Here is a 19567-nt window from a genome sequence, read left to right on the forward strand (position 1 = left end):
AACATTTCCATAAAAGCGGGAGGTCATGTAATGTTGCTATTTTAATGTTATATTTAACATTTCCATAAAAGCGGGAGGTTTGGCTAGCAAAAACAAAACAAGGTTCAATCCACCATTTTTTTCTTAAAATGTCCTGAACAAAGTCAGGAAATTGGCCATTGTTATATTATAGTTCGTTTCTGTGTGTGTTACATTTTAGTGTTGTTTTTCTATTGTATCGTAGTTCTCCTTTTGTTTTGACATGTGTCCCTCAGTTTAAGTTTGTAGCCCGGATTTGTTTTTTTCTCAATCGATTTTTGAATTTCGTACATTGATATACTACTGTTGCCTTTCTTTATCAAGCGAACTGAAGTCATCATTAAATGCTACTTTATTTGGTTTGTGTATCTTAATTTGGTTAAGAAACATTTAAAGACAAAACTAAAGGCATAGTGGACAAGGCTCACAAAATGATACACCGCCTTTTGAAATCAATTAAACAAAGAGAAATATTTGCTTTGGAAAACCCCAAATACGGTTCGTATCAAAATCGAATAAAAGGTACATTATAACAAAATCCGGTAAAGATATTGATTTTTTTAATAAATTTCAATAAGTGGTTTAGGAGGACATGGTTTGCAAAATTGGTATCCCTGAAAAAGCAAAGACAGACAAATTTGTGATTTCCTACGAGAAAGTAACATATTATTTCAAATAAAACAGAATAGCATTTGCACAAATGTCATTATAATAAAGAGTACATTTCAGTTAATTCTTTTGGGTATTTGAGGGACAACAATTTGTTTTGTCGGTATCTAGATCAAAATCTATGAATGTGAACTTAACGTGAACTGAACCTTACTGTAATTTATGTTTAAGGTGGTACCTAACACTACAGGGAGATAACTCTGTAAAATCAGCAGAACGTTTTAATGACGTTGTGTTCATAAGGGAATATTAAGCTTCTCAATGACCAAAATAAGTGTTTGTCAAACTGCTATATAACCAGTGTAATTTTTCTGATTAAACGATTGGTTCAAATTTTTTGAAATTTTTATATTTTTGTCAAATGGTCAAAGTAAATACTTTGTCAAAATTTTAAGAAAATTAAACGAGCCAAATAAATTTTAGTTAAAGTGTTAGGTACCACCTTAAATGAAATATTAAATAGATTTTTCTGGTTCAGATACAATGTATAAGTTATACAGCTTCGCATAAAGAGTCTTTAAACATCTTCAAGATAAACGCTGGAGAAAAACCATAGTTCAAGCAATTACACTTTTAAGGTCACAAACTGTGATGAAATGCTCTTGTAGACTTTCCTCTATTAGTAAGGGTCATGAAATTTATAAGTCTGTAGATTGAAGTTTTGAAACATTGATTCGTAACTGATTATATTTGATGTAAAACAAATGACACTACACGTAAAATTTAAGTAAAGACCAGACTTTAATAGATTTGGTTTTAGAGTTTTTACTTTCATTTCTAAAAGAGGGGCAAACGTAAACAGAGTGACAGTCAAACTCATAGATCGAAAACAAACTGAATACGCCATGGCTTAAAATGAAAAAGACAAACACACACATATTAGTACACATGGCACAACTAATGTGCCATTGGTATATCATAACTTAATAGCAATGTTTTTATCGGTGCATTTTTGTCCTAGATGAACGTCCAGATTGATGAAACACGTCTCATATAAACAAAAAAAGTTTGAGTTATACCCTTGGAAACAAAAACCGTATAAAAACAATTCCACTGTTTGGCGTATTTTGATAAAGACATTATACAAATAAAGCATTCGAAACAAGTGCTGATAAAAAAATTAAGAGGAAGCATAAATTACATGAAAAAATGCTTTGTTGCCGCTCTTGCTTTTAGAGTTCTTAATCTATTTTTTTATGTTATGTGTATGCAGGTTTTAAATCAACAATATCTCGAAGGAAATGTCAGCTAGTTTCAAGTGAAAGTAGTTATGTCCTTAAAAATATAAAGTATATAAAAATGACCTTAGAAGTGGTTTTTCCCTTACAGCGCTTAGCAGAGTTTGAATTTAAATTCATGTGAAACTTTTTAAAACAATACATCAATTGTTAAACATCTTAAAACAATTAGTGGCTGTAGAAAGTTTTCAAGGAGTAATGTTTCTTGTTATGCCCCTCAGAAATATAATTTGTTGGTTAAAACATTGAAGGTAAAACTCGACTCAGCCCTGCTATTTTACGGATCTTATGGATTGTTTACAAATATAATTTATGATTGATTTGAAGAAAATTTGTATTATTAAAAAACAATATTAAAAAAAAGCTCTAGGAACTGGGAAATGTTTTGAATATTATGAAAATTATCATGTACATGATGTAAGCTCTTGATATATTATTGTGACAGATTTTTCAACTTTAGTTGAGATAGGAAAAATTAACCTGCTAATCGAAACCTTTGTGAAATTCTTGATGGTTTTTGATAATATGTATATAAAATACTATTCTAACATTCAGTTGAGTAATGAAAAACTGCTCATCGAAACTGCTATAGAAGAAAGGTCTTTGGCCTATAACATTTGCTGCATATCTGCATATATATATGTCTAGAGACAGGAATCTGATAAAGTCATGGTGAATAAAAGAATTACACCACGGACTGTTTACTTCCGTGTGGTATTACACCACGGACTGTCTACTTCCGTGTGGTATTACACCACGGACTGTCTACTTCCTTGTGGTATTACACCACGGACTGTCTACTTCCGTGTGGTGTTCTTCATCTCACATACCATATTCTTTGTTCAATTAAAGACCAGAAATTTTCTAAGGCTTCATTGGACTTTAGATTAACCAGAAAGACGTCAAATTACAAACGTTATTTTGTTTGAGAATTTTCACTTTGAGGGCGCTGCTGGCTAGTCTTTACATATTTTTTACATAACAAGCTAATGATGCAGCAAGGTGATCTTGCGTAATTAAATTTGTCCTGAATGCACTAAGATGAGATTTTTTAATATGTGTTATAAATTGACAATCAATTATCAGCGAATATCGATTCACTAGAAAGAATTACTATGGCTTATCGGTTTCCTTTAGATCAGTACCATTATGTCATCACGTTTGATTAATTTTCTTTACATTTAAGATAGGCGATGTACCATAACAAATGAATATTAAAACTCATTAGTCGAAAACAAACTGACATTATCATAGCAATATGAGAAAAACTACGAAAGAACAAACAATATACACAAAACTCATCATCGACAACCTAAAACTGAGCAACACCACACCAAAATAGGGGGTGATTTCAGGTGCTTCGGAAGGATAAGCAGATCTTGTTATTTAAATAACGAAAATGGGATGTATTTGATAAAGTGCAACTGAGGGGAAAACATATACGGACTACAACGTTGGCGGTTTTTTTCACCTGCACGAATTATAACATTGTCGATTGCTCTCACGTGTACGAGCTATAACGTCTCATCTGTTGAGAAAGAACAGATGAGATGAAAATACAGACTTTTTTTTAGATATTTGAGATCCAGTATTGTTACTGAGATAAATGTAAAAAAGGCTCAGGTATTTTTTTAATTCAAAATCGATAAATCGTTTAGTTTGAAGGCTTACTACAAGTTATCAAGCCTTCATGCATACAGTAATTCAGATTATGTCACAAGTAATTAATTTACATCACAGTTCAATGATGTTAAACAATAACCTGACAACAGTTCTGAAATAGTAAGAAATCAATTTGATAGCAACTACAATCTACTTTTATGTACTTATATACCATTTTGGTTTGTTTTGTTTTTCTTGCCTCTTCCTATTGTTTTAGTTACATTTATTTTGTTCTTTCTCATCGGCCTTCTGTTTAGCGGGGATGTGAAAATTTCGTAACATTTCGCCTTGTTATAATTACAACCCTGCGTGGATTGTATAATGATTGTATAATTCGTATTCAAACAATCGGTATTTTTTTGGCAATTATTTTTTTTTTCGATTGTTTGGTTTGAAGTAAATGCCAGTAAATAGTTATCAAAGGTACCAGGATTATAATTAAATACGCCAGACCCACGTTTCGTCTACATATAACTCATCAGTGACGCTCAGATCAAAATAGTTAAAATGCCAAACATGTACAAAGTTAAAGAGCATTGAGGACCCAAAATTCCATAAAAGTTGTACCAAATACAGCTACGGTAATCTATTCCTGGGATAAAAAAAAATCGGTAGATTTAAAAAAAATTTAGTTTTGTCAACAGGAAATTTATCAAAATGTCCATGTAATTGATGTTCATGTCAACAACTAAGTGCTGATTTCTGGGCTAGTGATACCCTCGGAGACGAAACGTCCACCAGCAGTGGCATCGACCCAGTGGTGTAGATAGTTAATTTAATACGCCAGACGCGCGTTTTCCAACAAAAGGTGGAGACCGGGCTATGTTTTTAAAGCAAACTGTTATCAATTGCTTTTGTAGACTTTCCTGTATTAATAAGGGTTATGATATTTTATCAGTGCATTTTGTCAAATGATGAACATCTCGATTGATGAAACACATTTCCATCTAAAATAAAAATTGCTGGATCTATAATGGTCTTGAAAATAAAAGCCGAATAAACAATTCCAATAAACTTAAATGTTCTCTTCCTCGGAAAAAGTGTTGCGTATTTTGATCGTATTTGAAACCAGTACCAATAACAAAAAATAAGAGTTATGCCTCTTATGAAGCATAAATTACATGACAAATTGCTCTGTAATCGTTCTTGATTTTAAAATTCTGAATTTTCCTTTTTTGAAATTTGTATACAGGTTTTAAATCAACAATATTTCGAACGAAACGTCAAGCAATTTCAAGTAAAAGAAGTAATGTCCTTGGAAATCTAAAGAATATGAAAAATGACCATGAAACTGGTCTTACCCTTACAGCGACTAGCAGATTGTGTTTTAATAAAATGTGAAACATTTTGAATGTTGTGTTTCTGTTGTGTCGTAGTTCTCATCTTATATTTGATGCGTTTCCCTCAATTTAAGTGTGTAACCCCGATTTGTTGGTTTTTTTCTCTCAATCGATTTGTGATTTTCAAACAGCGGTACACTACTGTTGCCTTTATTTAAACAATTAATCAATATAATCAGTGCCTGTAGAAGGTTGTCAGGGAGTTATGTCCCTTGCTATGCGGATTCGAAAAATAATTTGACTCATCCGTGCAATTTATCTATCTCCCTCATGCAAAGCTCTGATTCCTCTCACGGATTTGACTATACTTTTTGGACCTTTTGGATTATAGCTCTTCATCTTTTATATAAGCTTTGGATTTCAAATATTTTGGCCACGAGCATCACTGAAGAGACATATATTGTCGAAATGCGCATCTGGTGCAAGAAAATTGGTACCGTTAATCTTATTACTACCACTGGGTCGATGCCTCTGCTGGTGGACTATTAGTCCCCGAGGGTATCACCACCCCAGTAGCCAGTACTTCGGTACTGGCATGAAAATACGGATTTTTTTGTGTTATTAAAATTTAATGTTACAAAATGATAGAAATCATTATAATTTTTTTTCAAATTCAGTTAAGTAATGAAAAACTGCTTATTGAAACTGCTATAAAAGAAAGGCCTTGGGCCTATAACATATGCTGCATATCTGCTTATATATGTCTCGAGACAGAAACCTGATAAAGTCATGGTGAATAAAAGAATTACACCACGGACTGTCTACTTCCGTGTGGTATTACACCACGGACTGTCTTCTTCCGTGTGGTATTACACCACGGACTTTCTACTTCGTGTGGTAGTACACCACGGACTGTCTACTTCCGTGTGGTATTACACCACGGACTGTCTACTTCCGTGTGGTATTACACCACGGACTGTCTACTTCCTTGTGGTATTACACCACGGACTGTCTACTTCCGTGTGGTATTACACCACGGACTGTCTACTTCCGTGTGGTATTACACCACGGACTGTCTACTTCCTTGTGGTATTACACCACGGACTGTCTTCTTCCGTGTGGTATTACACCACGGACTTTCTACTCCGTGTGGTAGTACACCATGGACTGTCTACTTCCGTGTGGTATTACACCACCGACTGTCTACTTCCGTGTGGTATTACACCACGGACTGTCTACTTCCTTGTGGTATTACACCACGGACTGTCTACGTCTGTGTGGTGTTCTACATCTCATATACCATATTCTTTGTTCAATTAAAGACCAGCAAATTTCTCAAGGCTTCATTGTTAAAAAGACGACAAATTAGCATACGTTATTATTTTGGAGAGTTTTCACTTTGAGGGCGCTTCTGGCTAGTCTGGACTTATTGTTTACATAATACGATAATGATGGAGCAAGATGATCTTGCATAATTATATTTGTCCTGTATGCACTAAAATGAGATTTTTTCATTTTTCATTTGTGTTATAAGCTGACAATCAATTATCAGCAAATCTGGATGCATTACAAAGGATTACCACACTGGCTTCTCGATTTCTTTTGGATCAGTACTATTATGTCAACACGTTTGAGTGATTTTCTTTACATAAAATATAGGCGAGGTACTATACCAAATGAATATTAAAACTCATTAGTCGAAACACACTGACATTAGCATAGCAAAATAAGAAAGCCTACGAAAGAACATCTATATAAACTAAACACATCATCGACAACCTAAAACTGAGCAACACCACACCAAAACAGGGGGTGATCGCAGGTGCATCGGAAGGGTAAAACTGAGCAACACCACACCAAAACAAGGGGTGATCGCAGGTGCATCGGAAGGGTAAAACTGAGCCACACCACACCAAAACAAGGGATGATCGCAGGTGCATCGGAAGGGTAAAACTGAGCCACACCACACCAAAACAGGGGGTGATCGCAGGTGCATCGGAAGGGTAAGCAGACCTTGTTATTTAAATAACGAAGTGGAATGTATTTGATAAAAGTGCAACTGATGGGAAAACATTGATTAAATTCTCTACGAACTACAACGTTGGTGGTTTCTTTCACCTGTACGAGTTTTAAAATTATCGGTTTCTATCACTTGTATGAGCTGCAACATTAGTGGTATTTCTCACTTGTACGAGCTACAACAATGGTGATTTCGCTTACCTGTACGAACTAAAACAATAATAATGATAATAATAAAAATAAAAATAAAAATAAAAATAATAATAATAATAATAATAATAATAATAATAATAATAATAATAATAATAATAATAATAATAATAATAATAATAATATCTTTATTTAAAGAGAGTAACTCATTTGGATTAAAACCATTTTCAATAAGGCTCTCTACATACAATATCAACTACATGAATAAAACATAATTAATCTACTATTACACACATATTAACAATAGATGTATATAAACACAAATATAACAACAACCAACTAACAAAACAACAAACAAACAAACAAACCTTTGGTATACATTAACTTATAAACTTCAAACTTTTACAAGTATAAAGACTTGGAAATGCATTTAGAAGCAGATATACTGTTTTTAAATTGGTTGCAATGAATAACATTGATTTCCCAGTGAAATAAAACCGATAATTTCACATGTGAAATAAACGTGGTTATTTCACTCTTCTGACGTCATACGACAATAGACGTTGTCATTACGTCGGATCAAAACAAATTGTGAATCCTTCGAAAAAGATATAGTTCTTTTTGTAAAAGTATATAAAGGTCTTTCTCAACAGATGAGACGAAAATATAAACTTTGTTTAGATACTAGAAATCCAGTATTTTTACTAAATAATGAGATAAATATGACAAAATCTTAGTTTTTTTTTATTATTCTAAAATTTATAAATCGTTCAATTTGAAGACTAACTACAAGCTATCAAGCCTTCATGCATTTAGTTATTCAGATTATGTCACAAGTAATAATTCAGCATCACAATTCAATGATGTTTAACAATAATCTAAAAGCTTTGTTCTAAAATAGTAAGAAATCAATTTAATAGCAATTTCAATCTACTTTTATTTATTTGTATTCCTTTTTGGTTTATTTTTGTTTGTCTTGCCTCTTCCTATCGTTTTAGTTACATTTTTGTTTTGTTTCTGCCTTATGTTGAGCGTGGTTGTGAAAATATAACATTTCGCCTTGTTATGATTACAACCCTGCGTGGATCGTATAATGATTGTATAATTCGTAGTCAAACAATCCGTATTTTTTTGGCAATTAAATTATTTTCAATTGTTTGATTTGAAATAAATGTAAATAAATAGTTATCAAAGGTACCAGGATTATGAGTTAATACGCCAGACGCGCGTTCCATCTACATAAGACTCACCAGTGACGCTCAGATCAAAATAGTTAAAATGCAATACAAGTAAAAGAGCATTGAGGACCCAAAATTCCAAAAAGTTGTGCCAAATACGATTAAGGTTGTCTATTCTTGAGATAAAAAAAAAGGCTTAGATTTTCGAAAAACTTTTTTTGTCAACAGAAAATTTATTAAAATGTCCATATAATTGATATGCATGTCAACACCGAAGTGCTGACAACTGGGCTAGTGATATCCTCGGGACGAAACGTCCACCAGCAGTGGCATGGACCCAGTGGTGTAAATAGTTATCAAAGGTACCAGGATTATAATTTGACAGCCAGACGCGCGTTTTCACATAAGGTGGAGGCCGGGCTAATGATTTAAAGGTAACTGTGATGAAATTCTCTGGTAGACTTTCATGTATTGATTAGGATTATGAGATTTTATAACTGCTACCGAATACTCAAATAAACATATTAAATAGTTATTAATTGTCTGTAGGAGAATTCGCCGATCGGCATCGAATATCTGCGTTGCAACTGATTGAAACTTTAACAAACTGTTTTCAGAGCTTCCAATTTCAGTTTCAAACACAGATGCATGTCTTATCTTTAAACGATTGTATAGTCTTGTCTTTATCAAGAAGCGATTTGAAGTCATCATTAAATGCTACTTCATGTGTTTGTTGTATCTTAATTTGTTTAAGAAACAATTAAAGACCAAACTAAAGGCACTTTAGGAAAGTCTCACAAAATGATACTCAGCCCTCGAAATCCATTAAATACAGAGAATTGATTTGCTTAGGAAAACCACCAATATAATTCGTATTGAAATAAAGTAAGGGGCACATTATATCATCATATGGTTATTGATATTGATTTTTTTTTTTAATACATTTTAATACGGCACTAAGGAGGACATGCGTTCGCACAATAGGTATCCCCGAATAAAGCAAAAACATAATCCGCGATTATTCTTGCATATTTTGTTCAAATTAAAACCAAAATAGAAGTTGCAAAAATGACGTTTAAGGAATGACTGTATCATGTTTACCGTCTATGAAGAAATAACATCATGAATTACCAGCATAGCGTGTTATGTTAATATGAGCATCACATTGTTGATGTTATTCCGAATAGACAGAAGAAATATAACAGTCATTCCTTATATTTTAATAAAGGAGTAGGTCCGATAAGGACTCATTTTGGCCTCAAATTTCAGTTTCATCTGACGAAAGATTTTGACCACTTTTTCAAGACTTAAGTGTCTATTTCACTTGATTCAATTAGTATAAGTGAAAGATTTTAACTGATTAAGTCATTAAAAACGATCCGATTCAAGCTCAAATATGAAAAATCTCTCAAATATGTAAAAAAAACGTCACTTTTCAGATGGTTTTTGTCAAAAATGAAAGTGGCCGCATCCGTGTTCATCCACACCCTTTATATATGTTATGTATTATCATAAAATACAACTTACATTTCAATATTAAGGATGAACACGAATGCGGCCACTTTCGTTTTACAAGGAAACCGTCTAAAATTTAACTTAAATGACAGAATTTTGAAGATTTCAGTAATTTAGCATGACTTAATGGTGCTACAACCCGATATATGTGCATTGTATTGTCAAATACAGCCCATATTTATGTAGCAGAAGCATTCAACTGTCCAATAAATAACTAAAAGTTTACATTTTAACAATTTTGTAAAACTGTTATATTTTGGGGCCAAAAAGGGGTCTTACCGGACCTACTCCTTTCATTTTAACCCGAGGTAAATTAGGAAAAAACGTTGATGACGTCAAGGTCACATGTCAATTATATGTCTATTAGCAGACAGAAAACACACTGTCAGCCTATCAGAAGACGCGTCAGCTTCAAAATTGAATGATCATACATGTTTTATAGAGAAAATATGGAGATAATTTAGTAGAAGAGTCAGTAGGATTCTGGGAAACGCTCTCAATATTATGTCATGCTGTTTTTGAGCAGCAGCGAATACATAAATTTGAAGAAATGATGAACAGACGCACTTTTTCTGATGTTATATGTGCATTAATATGTATTATAAATATCAAGATTACATTTTATTAACGTAGACTTAACGTGAATTTACTCTTGATATGGAATATTTCTATATGTCTATTTTTGTTTGAATGATCTATTGAACAGTTTTTTCCGTACAGATACAATGTCTTAGTTTCACTCAGTGGCGGATCCAGAATTTTTTGGAAGGAAGCAGGGCATTGACTGACCAAGGGGAGCTCCAGTCATTATAATCAACTATTTTTTCCCACAAAAGAGGGAGGCCGGGCTAGGGTTTAAAGCAAACTGTGATGAAATTCTCTTGTAGACTTTCCTGTATTAAGAAGGGTTATGAGATTTTATCAGTGCATTTGTCAATGATGAATGTCTCGATTGATGAAACATATTTCCATCTTCAATAAAAATTGTTGGAGCTATAATGCTCTTTGAAATGAAAGCTGTATAAAACAATTCCAATAAACTTAAATGTTCTCTTCCTCGCAAAGTGTTGCGTATTTTGATCGTATTCGAAACCAGTACCGATTAAAAAATTGAGAGTTATGCCTCTTAGGAAGCATAAATTACATGAAAATTGGTCATTAATCGTTCTTGCTTTTAAAATTCTGAATTTTCTGTTATTAAATTAGCAAACAGGTTTTAAATCAACAATATCTCGATCGAAATGTCATCCAGTTTCAAATAAAAGAAGTTATGTCCTTGGAAACCTAAGGAATATGAAAAATGATCTTGAAAGTGGTCTTACCCTTATAGCGCTTAGTAGATTTTGTTTTAAATATATGTGAAACATTTTTAAACAATGTATCAATTGTATAAACATATTAGAAAATTCAGTGTCTGTAGAAAGTTTTCAAGGAGTTATGTCCCTTGTTATGCACCTAAGAAATATGATTTGTTGGTTAAAATATTCAAGGAAAGATTCGACTCATCCCTGCAACTTTACGGATATTATTAAATTGTTTGACAGGTTTACAAATACATTTTATGATTGATTTAAAAAAAAAATATATAATCATAAATATTATAGTAAAATTGCTCTTGGAACTGCGAATTGTTTTGAAAAGTTTGAAAATTGTCATGTAAGCGCTCTCATCTATGAAAATCTTGAAAGCTCTTGATATAATTATTGTGACAGATTTTTCAACTTCAGTTGAGCTATGAAAAATTCTGCTAATTGAAACCTCTGAAATTCTTTAAGATTTTTGATAACATTTATATAAAATATATCAAAGGTACCAGGATTATAATTTAGTACGCCAGACGTGCGTTTCGTCTACATAATACTCATCAGTGACGCTCATATCAAAATATTTATAAAGTCAAACAAGTACAAAATTGAAACGCAAAAACTGCTGATCGAAACCGCTATAGTAGTAAGGCCCTAGGCTGCGTATATGCTTATATATGACTGGCGACAGGAATCTGATAAAGTCGTGGTAAATAAAAGAATTACACCACGGACTGTCTACTTCCGTGTTGTATTTATATACCTCATTTAACAATTCTTTGATCAATTAAGGACCAGCAAATTTCTCAAGGCTTCATTGTATAAAAGACGTCAAATTAGCTTACGTTATTTTTTTTGAGAATATTCACTTTGAGGACGCTGCTGGCTAGTAGAGATATTTTCAGATTTGACAATCAATTATCAGTAAATATCGATGCACTATAAAGGATTACCATACTGGCTCCTAAGTTTCCTTTGGAACAGTACCATTATATCAACATGTTTGGGTGACTTTTTCTTAAAAGACAGGCGACAGATACCAAAGTGATATTCAAACTCAATAGTCGAAAACAAACTGGCATTGAACTACACCAAAAACAAGGGGGATATCAAGTGCTCAAGACGAGTAAGCAGAATGTTGATTTACATAATAAAAGTGCAACTGAGGGGAACAGGTTGTTCATGCATCGTTCACACGTCCGTTTGATTCGAATTCAATGTGGGTTAGCCAAATCGCATCATCCAATATATGCCTCGTTCACACGTACGTTTAATTCGAATTGAATTCGCTTAACGTGTTCATAGACTCTCGCATAACAATTCGAATCGGAATTTATGTTCGGATGTAAAACGTTTCGAATGCGAATTAAAATAACCCGAATCAGTTAATGCGAATGGAATATGAATTACATGTAAACACAGCATAAGATTCTTTACGAACTTCAACGTTGGCGGTTTCACTCACCAATACGAACTAAAAGTTGGTTGCTTCGCTCACCTATACGAGTTATAATGTTGGCGGTTGCACTCACCTATACAAACTATAACGATGGCGGTTTCGGTCACCTAAACGATCTACAACGTTGGCGGTTTGGCTCACCCATAAGAACAACAATTTTGGCGGGTTCTCCTCCCATTAATACAAACTACAACGTTGGCGGTTTTGCTCACCTATACAAACTACAACCTTTGCGGATTCTCTTACCTATACAAACTACAACGTTGCATTGGCGGTTTGTCTCACTTGTACCAGCTACAACGTTCGCGATTTCTCTTCCCTATACAAACATCAACTTTGACGGTTTCTCCCAACTGTACGAACTACAACGTTGCCGGTTTCTCTCGAAGCACTTATATATAGATATCAAATTCTCTATTATCGTAACACACTTGTTGCAGGGTAGGAATCTATATCTATCTAACTATTTTGAAATAAGAAAGCAAATATATATATAAAGTGCTTATGATTTTGCCTATTTAGTTTTCCCTCTCAATGATATCTTTTGATGTTTTTGTAAAACCGGCCTGTGAAAGGTGATGTCTTGAAGGCTGGATGGCAGATTCGGGGGAAAAGGGTGTACCGAATTTGTGTAATCAACTCCTACTACAGTTTTCAACCCATACCATGAAATTTCACAGGATGATTGCACTGGTTATCATGGAATTTTTTATTGTTTTTCTAGACTTGGTAACCTCGTCGTTTTTTAAATATTCAAATATAAAAAAGAAGATGTGGTATGATTGCCAATGAGACAACTATCCACAAAAGACCAAAATGACACAGACATTAACAACTATAGGTCACCGTACGGCCTTCAACAATGATCAAAGCCCATACCGCATAGTCACCTATAAAAGGCCCCGATAAGACAATGTGAAACAATTCAAACGAGAAAACTAACGGCCTTATTTATGTAAATAAAAATGAACGAAAAACAAATATGTAACACATAAATAAACGATAACCACTGAATATACAGGCTCCTGACTTGGGACAGGCACAAACATAAATAATATGGCGGGGTTAAACACTTCAGTCTTTGATCTTTTGTTTTCTATTGAGGATTTACGATTGCTAGTTAATCATTACTCTTCTTTAACAAATCAAATTGATCTTTTGTATAGTTTTTTCCCCGCACAGCTTCATGTTTGTATCGGTTTCAGCGTTATACATTTTTTAACAATTCCATTAGTCAACAGCCTGAAGTATATATAGGTAGTTTAAACGGCTCGTAAAACATATTATCTTGATTTTATTAATTTTGAAGACTGTACACAAACCCTACGGAAGTAGTATAACTATTATTAGAAAATAATACCATCTCTGTCAGGAACTGCATCATATATCAGATTTATTTGGGAGTAAAATCAGATCAACTAAAATAATTTAAAAAATTACACATTAATTATCTCTTAAACTATTTTTTGTGTCCGACACAGCGGTTCTTTTCACAAAAAATAATAAGAGTGAAAACACCCGTAAGACATACATACTTCAGTATAACTAACGATCAATTTTAAGAGGAATATTTTTTTGTGAAAACTTGTTTCTTTTGTATGTCTTATTATAGAAGTTTTTTTTCAAATCTGTTGGTTCTGTAATCAAATTAATCAAATTTACTACTACAATTATTCATGTTGTATTCCATTATTGAATGTAATATGTAAAATTTACTACCTACTTATTTCCAAATTGTATTAAATTCTTCATTACTGTAGTCACGTAACTTGGAAAACAGCTCAATATTTATAGAATATATTATGGTATCTCAATATTCATTATCTTTTATTATCATTACTATGTTCTTATTCACAAAGAGATATTGTTTCGGTCAGTTATTCGTGAACAGTACACATCCATCAATGACCAGTAGTTGAATCAGACAGTTTTGTAGTTTGGCTTTTTGTTTGAAAAAGGTCATTGAGATGGATAAACTAAGAGATAATTATTTTTAATCTACAATTTTCAACACTATCCAATAATGTGCATATTAAAAAAAAAACAAAGCCTCTTACAGTAATAGTAATATCTGGTGCTATTGTGATTCTGCACGTTTCTATATACTAATAACTTTATTTTGTGACCGACAATACCATTGAGACTTTGTAAGGCAAATATGGATCATTTTATGTCTGACTATACCACGACTAACTGAAATCGAAGTCATGCTTTACAGATTTTTGTTGAATGGGTTCATTTGTCCTTTATCAAGTTTATATATTGGACAAGATTGTTCAAACGTGTATCCTTATAATTATCATGTTATACATCTATTTCTAGCTGGTCGTTTGGTATAGTTTTATGGGAGATTGTTACCTTGGGTGGAAGTCCATATCCAGGAATTCCAAACAAAGACTTGTTTAAATTGCTCAAAGAAGGATACCGTATGGAAAAACCTGAAAACTGCAGTTTGGAAGTGTAAGCATAATGGAAAAGTAATTCCGGTTTTTCAGTCTGCATAATTTTAATGATAGATTTCAAATTGAACCATACAAAAGTCATATAAATGCATTAGAAATCCATATAAACCTATACAAACAAAAATCGAGTTTTGAGTTTCTTAACCAAAAATCCAATATCAATAAGAAACGACCTTGTATCTTAAGGAGGAGTGATTTTTTACACCTATTGTGAGATATCATAGAATAAACTGTACGTTTATGGAAACTAACCCCTATACATTGAATGTTTCTATAGACACACAAACATTGAATCTGGTACACTACAACAACTGGGCGAATCAATTGAAAGACTCGCACACAAGTCAAACAAAACATATTTAAGATATTGCTAAAAGGAGATTTCAACGTCTCTGAGACCATTCTTAATATAACAGATTAACATACACTTGAACAACAAATTGATACACCAACTAAAGAAACAGTTTCAAAAGCAACACAAATTTCATAGAGAACATCACTGTAGAGAGAACACTAGAAAAAAAATTACTATAAGGTAACTGCGCCATACATCCATATACGCCAAATTAAGAAAATATACATGTGTACCAAGTATAAAGGCAAGCTTATGGAAGGAATTTCCTGAATATGTAAACAAAAACAAAAATTAACGTATATAAACTTGTTGGGAAACATTAAGTAAGACCCTTCTTTAAGACGAACGAAGGAACCAAAGAAAACATGCACAAGTAGATGGAACATCCCCTAGATCACACGAGATAAATCACACAAGCGCTAGAAACAACGACTATACTACAGAGCTAAAATTTCAAAACAGATAAAGACAGGATAAAAATAAAAGATTATAGAAAACTATAAAATAAAACTTGACTAGATTATGAACATAAAAACTTCTAGTCTAACGTATTGGAAATTAAAAATGAAACCAAAACTTGGTCGCCTCAGCAAAGAATCATTCAACAATTCTGGAGATATATAAAGTTAAGACAACAAAAGAGTAGTGGTGAGTCCATGTAAATGGTAAAATGAAGAAGACAAGACATTCAAAGAAGAATCTCTAAACCACCAATACCATACTGTTTCACAAAGGGAGACATCGATTCGTTTCCAAATATAGGACCAAGTAGCATAAATGATACGAAGACATCAAAATTAAGCAATTTGTCATTTAAAAACTACTAAAACTAAAAACTTTTTCCCACATGAAAATGTGCGAGCGGTATACTGTTTCCTATATACATACATATCTTGATATTTCCTATTTGAAGAAACAATAAGACATTGTTCTAAGCATTTCTACAAGTGATAGACAAATTCCCAAACAACGTATTAAACAAAACAAGACAAAGTGCAATGGCCTCATCAACCATATTGCAAACCATCACTCACTGAATTAAAAAAGTATTAGAAGTGATCTGATTGCAGACAAAACCATATATAAACTTTACTGTGGAAATATATAAGGATTACTTTAAATCGCCTTCGTTAAAGAAAAAAACAATAACTATTTTTGCCAATCCACAAGAGATTTTAAGAATTACGATGTTTTCTTTTGACCTAATAGAGAAACTTTAACGTATTTGCAAATATCAGCGAAAACATAAGTCAAACCCAATTATTTAAAAGGAAATAACAGAAGGAAATGAAATCTTTGACGAAGACTTATAAAAACTGAGTGAGTCTGAGCATTAGAAAAGGCGTTTAATTTCTAAACCTATTACTTAGTGTATTATATTTCCTCATTCCAGATACCAATTAATGTTGTCTGTGTGGCATCCTAATCCGTACTGCAGACCCTCATTTACAGAATTAAGGAAGAAGTTAGAAGCAATGTTAGAACAGACAAAACCATACATAAATTTGTCTGTGGCTGTTTCTAAAGATTACTATGAATTGTCTTCGATTAGGTAAATAATGAATGTTTATTTGATCCGTGCATGGGTATTATCGGTTAACTATAAATTTTAAACAATAAGAAGCTTTTGTGATATATCCTATTCATCTTTATAAACATATCACTGCACTGATTGCCATAATATAGCTTGTTTTGTGCTGAGACGGCGTTTTAGCTCACACCAATTAATCTATCACTACTCTCAAAATAAACATTTAATATGTAATAAGTAAATATCTGTTAAAAGCAATTTCTTTCTGCTTAAAGTACAAAATCTCTTTACGGTGACAATTACTTATGTAATGATTTAACCGACATACATGTAATTCCATATCGACATAACAATACTATTTTAAAAATGTTTTAATCTTGAATTTTAAAAAAATGCTGGTTATTTTACTTCCTTAATTCTTTATTAAAAAGTAAAATCACAAAAATACTGAACTCAGAGGAATATTCAAAACGACAAAATCAAAAGCTCAAACACACCAAACGAATGGATAACAACTGTCATATTCCTGACTAGGTACAGACATTTTCTTATGTAGAAAATGGTGAGTTGAACCTGATTTTATAGCTAGCTAAACCTCTCACTTGTATGACAGTCGCATCAAATTCCATTATATTGACAGCATAAGTTTAACAGTAATGCAAATTGTTTTTGCATGATGCATGCATTGGTTTGATTGACATTAAATACCAGCATAATTATTTTCTTCCCCTCGATGAGAATTGAAAAAATGTTCCCATTTATTAAGTTTTTGTCACGGTTCGGACGCATGTTATTTATAAAGTGTTGTTTTCGTGTGATGTACATATCATATTGTAAATGATGCTTTCAAATGTCTTTATAGTGTACGTTTTCTAGTATTTTGATTTGAAAGACTTGTATATTTAAAAACAATCATGATTAGAGTTTTCATGACATTTATTTTGTAAGTGTTGTGCTCTTCTCTTTTTTCAAAATGAGACTTCCTGTGTGAAATCACTCTTGTAAACCGTATGGTTCGTGTGATTTGGAGACAAAAGAGGTCCATCATATGTTCCCTTTTTAGCTTTGGGACATATATTTAAAGCTATAATATGATAAGGGAAAACCATTATTGAATCCACAATATGTAAAAATGACAATTTTGTTTTTCTATTTTATAGTGACCATTCTGACAGAGGATCCTTGGATACTACCGAACATACAACTTATGTTGAAATGTCAGCAACAGACAGCATACTAACATACGAGACGCCACTCAATGGTTAAACTAATAAAAAAAAACACTCGCCTGCTTCAAATGGCAGCGATAAATTAATCAATATAAAAAACGTATTGATGTAAAATTGAAAATGTTGTATGGCCTGGTAAATGATAAAACATATTTTAAAAAAATGACATTTTCGAGGACTAGTTCTAATTCAATAGATAAGGAAAACATTGAAAGTACCCAATGTATAAACCACCAAACAGAAAAAAATGAACCTAGAATTGTAATATCGTTAATCTGGTAAAACACAAAGTATGTACACTCGCAGTTGAATGTTGTTTAATAAAGAGACAAGAACCATGACAATCTGAAGTTTGTTATATTTTTTTTTGTGTAACCCTAAAATATATAAGCATTAATGGTCAATTATATTTCTAGAATATAGTTTCAATGAAAATTCAGATATTGGTAAAAAGTGCAATGTTAATATTGTAACAACATAATGATTCTATAAATGACAGAGTTTTACCATCAATCATAATAGCAGCACTATACCGTCGTTGAGCTGCACTTTTGTTTTGTTTTACACTATAACTGGTTTTGCAGAATTCAACATTTGATAATTGATTTCATTGGAATCAAGTAACGGACAATGCATACATAGCATATAGCGAATTATGCGTTCTCTGTAGACACAACGTACTTCAAACCATTTGGAGATTGTTTCGATTGTCTGTTTGATTGTACTAATTGTTTCTGGGTTTGATGGAAACAAATTATATGTAGACTATGTCACAATGAAACAACTACTTCAATCATAAATTATTTAAAGTCTGATATTTTATGCAACAATTCGTACAATGTGCTTCACTGCTGAAAAAACCTAGCGAAAACGAGAAATGATTTTTCTTGTTTCATCTTGCAATTGTTGAATTGTTATAGACTACAACTGTCCCAGATTTTAACGTTGATATATTGAAGAGTTGAGTGGAAATTATTGAAGGAAAGTACATTTTTGATCATCTTCTCTGTGTGCAGTTGCACTTGGTGAAGAGATTTTAAAATTTTGAAGCAAGACCAGGCATGACATAACAGTACAAATGTATACTACATCTATATAAAATTGAGAATAGAATCTATTTGTATGCTTATGCTAAATTAACCCGTAAAAATAAGCCTCGGTAAACAACATTTTGGTCTATGAACTCATTTTCTGGCACATGTATGATGAAATGACATCTATGACAGCTATTTGAAGTTCAAACGTTTATTGGAGCATTCATAAAAGTGCATTGTTCCATTTCGTCTTCAAGCCATTGTTCCACTACTAAATTGTCTATTCTTCTTACCAGCACACTTGGTACAATTAAAAACCTGATAATAAATTGTTCAAATAAGGCCTTCAAAAATAGTGGAATTAATTACTTTTGGAGTGTCAAGAACTCGTTGGAAGTACGTGATAAATTGCATGCTTATATTGGTGATTTTAAATCTGTTCAAAGTTTTGATTTTTCTACCCT

The 19567-nt window shown here is 32.5% G+C and overlaps 1 protein-coding gene across 1 annotated transcript in view; it reads left to right on the top strand.

Moving 5' to 3' along the window:
• LOC139521626 (fibroblast growth factor receptor 3-like) overlaps positions 1–18402 on the top strand; it is a 51414-nt gene extending 33012 nt beyond the window's left edge. The window contains exons 15-17 of the mRNA XM_071315105.1: positions 14815–14952; positions 16703–16861; positions 18001–18402. Coding sequence (XP_071171206.1) covers positions 14815–14952; positions 16703–16861; positions 18001–18106 — 403 coding nt within the window. The 3' untranslated portion in view covers positions 18107–18402. The remainder of the gene's footprint in view (positions 1–14814; positions 14953–16702; positions 16862–18000) is intronic.
• The last annotated feature ends 1165 nt before the right edge of the window (positions 18403–19567 follow it).

This window comes from Mytilus edulis, chromosome 4 (genome assembly GCF_963676685.1).
Source record: "Mytilus edulis chromosome 4, xbMytEdul2.2, whole genome shotgun sequence".
NCBI classification, from domain to species: Eukaryota; Metazoa; Mollusca; class Bivalvia; order Mytilida; family Mytilidae; genus Mytilus; species Mytilus edulis.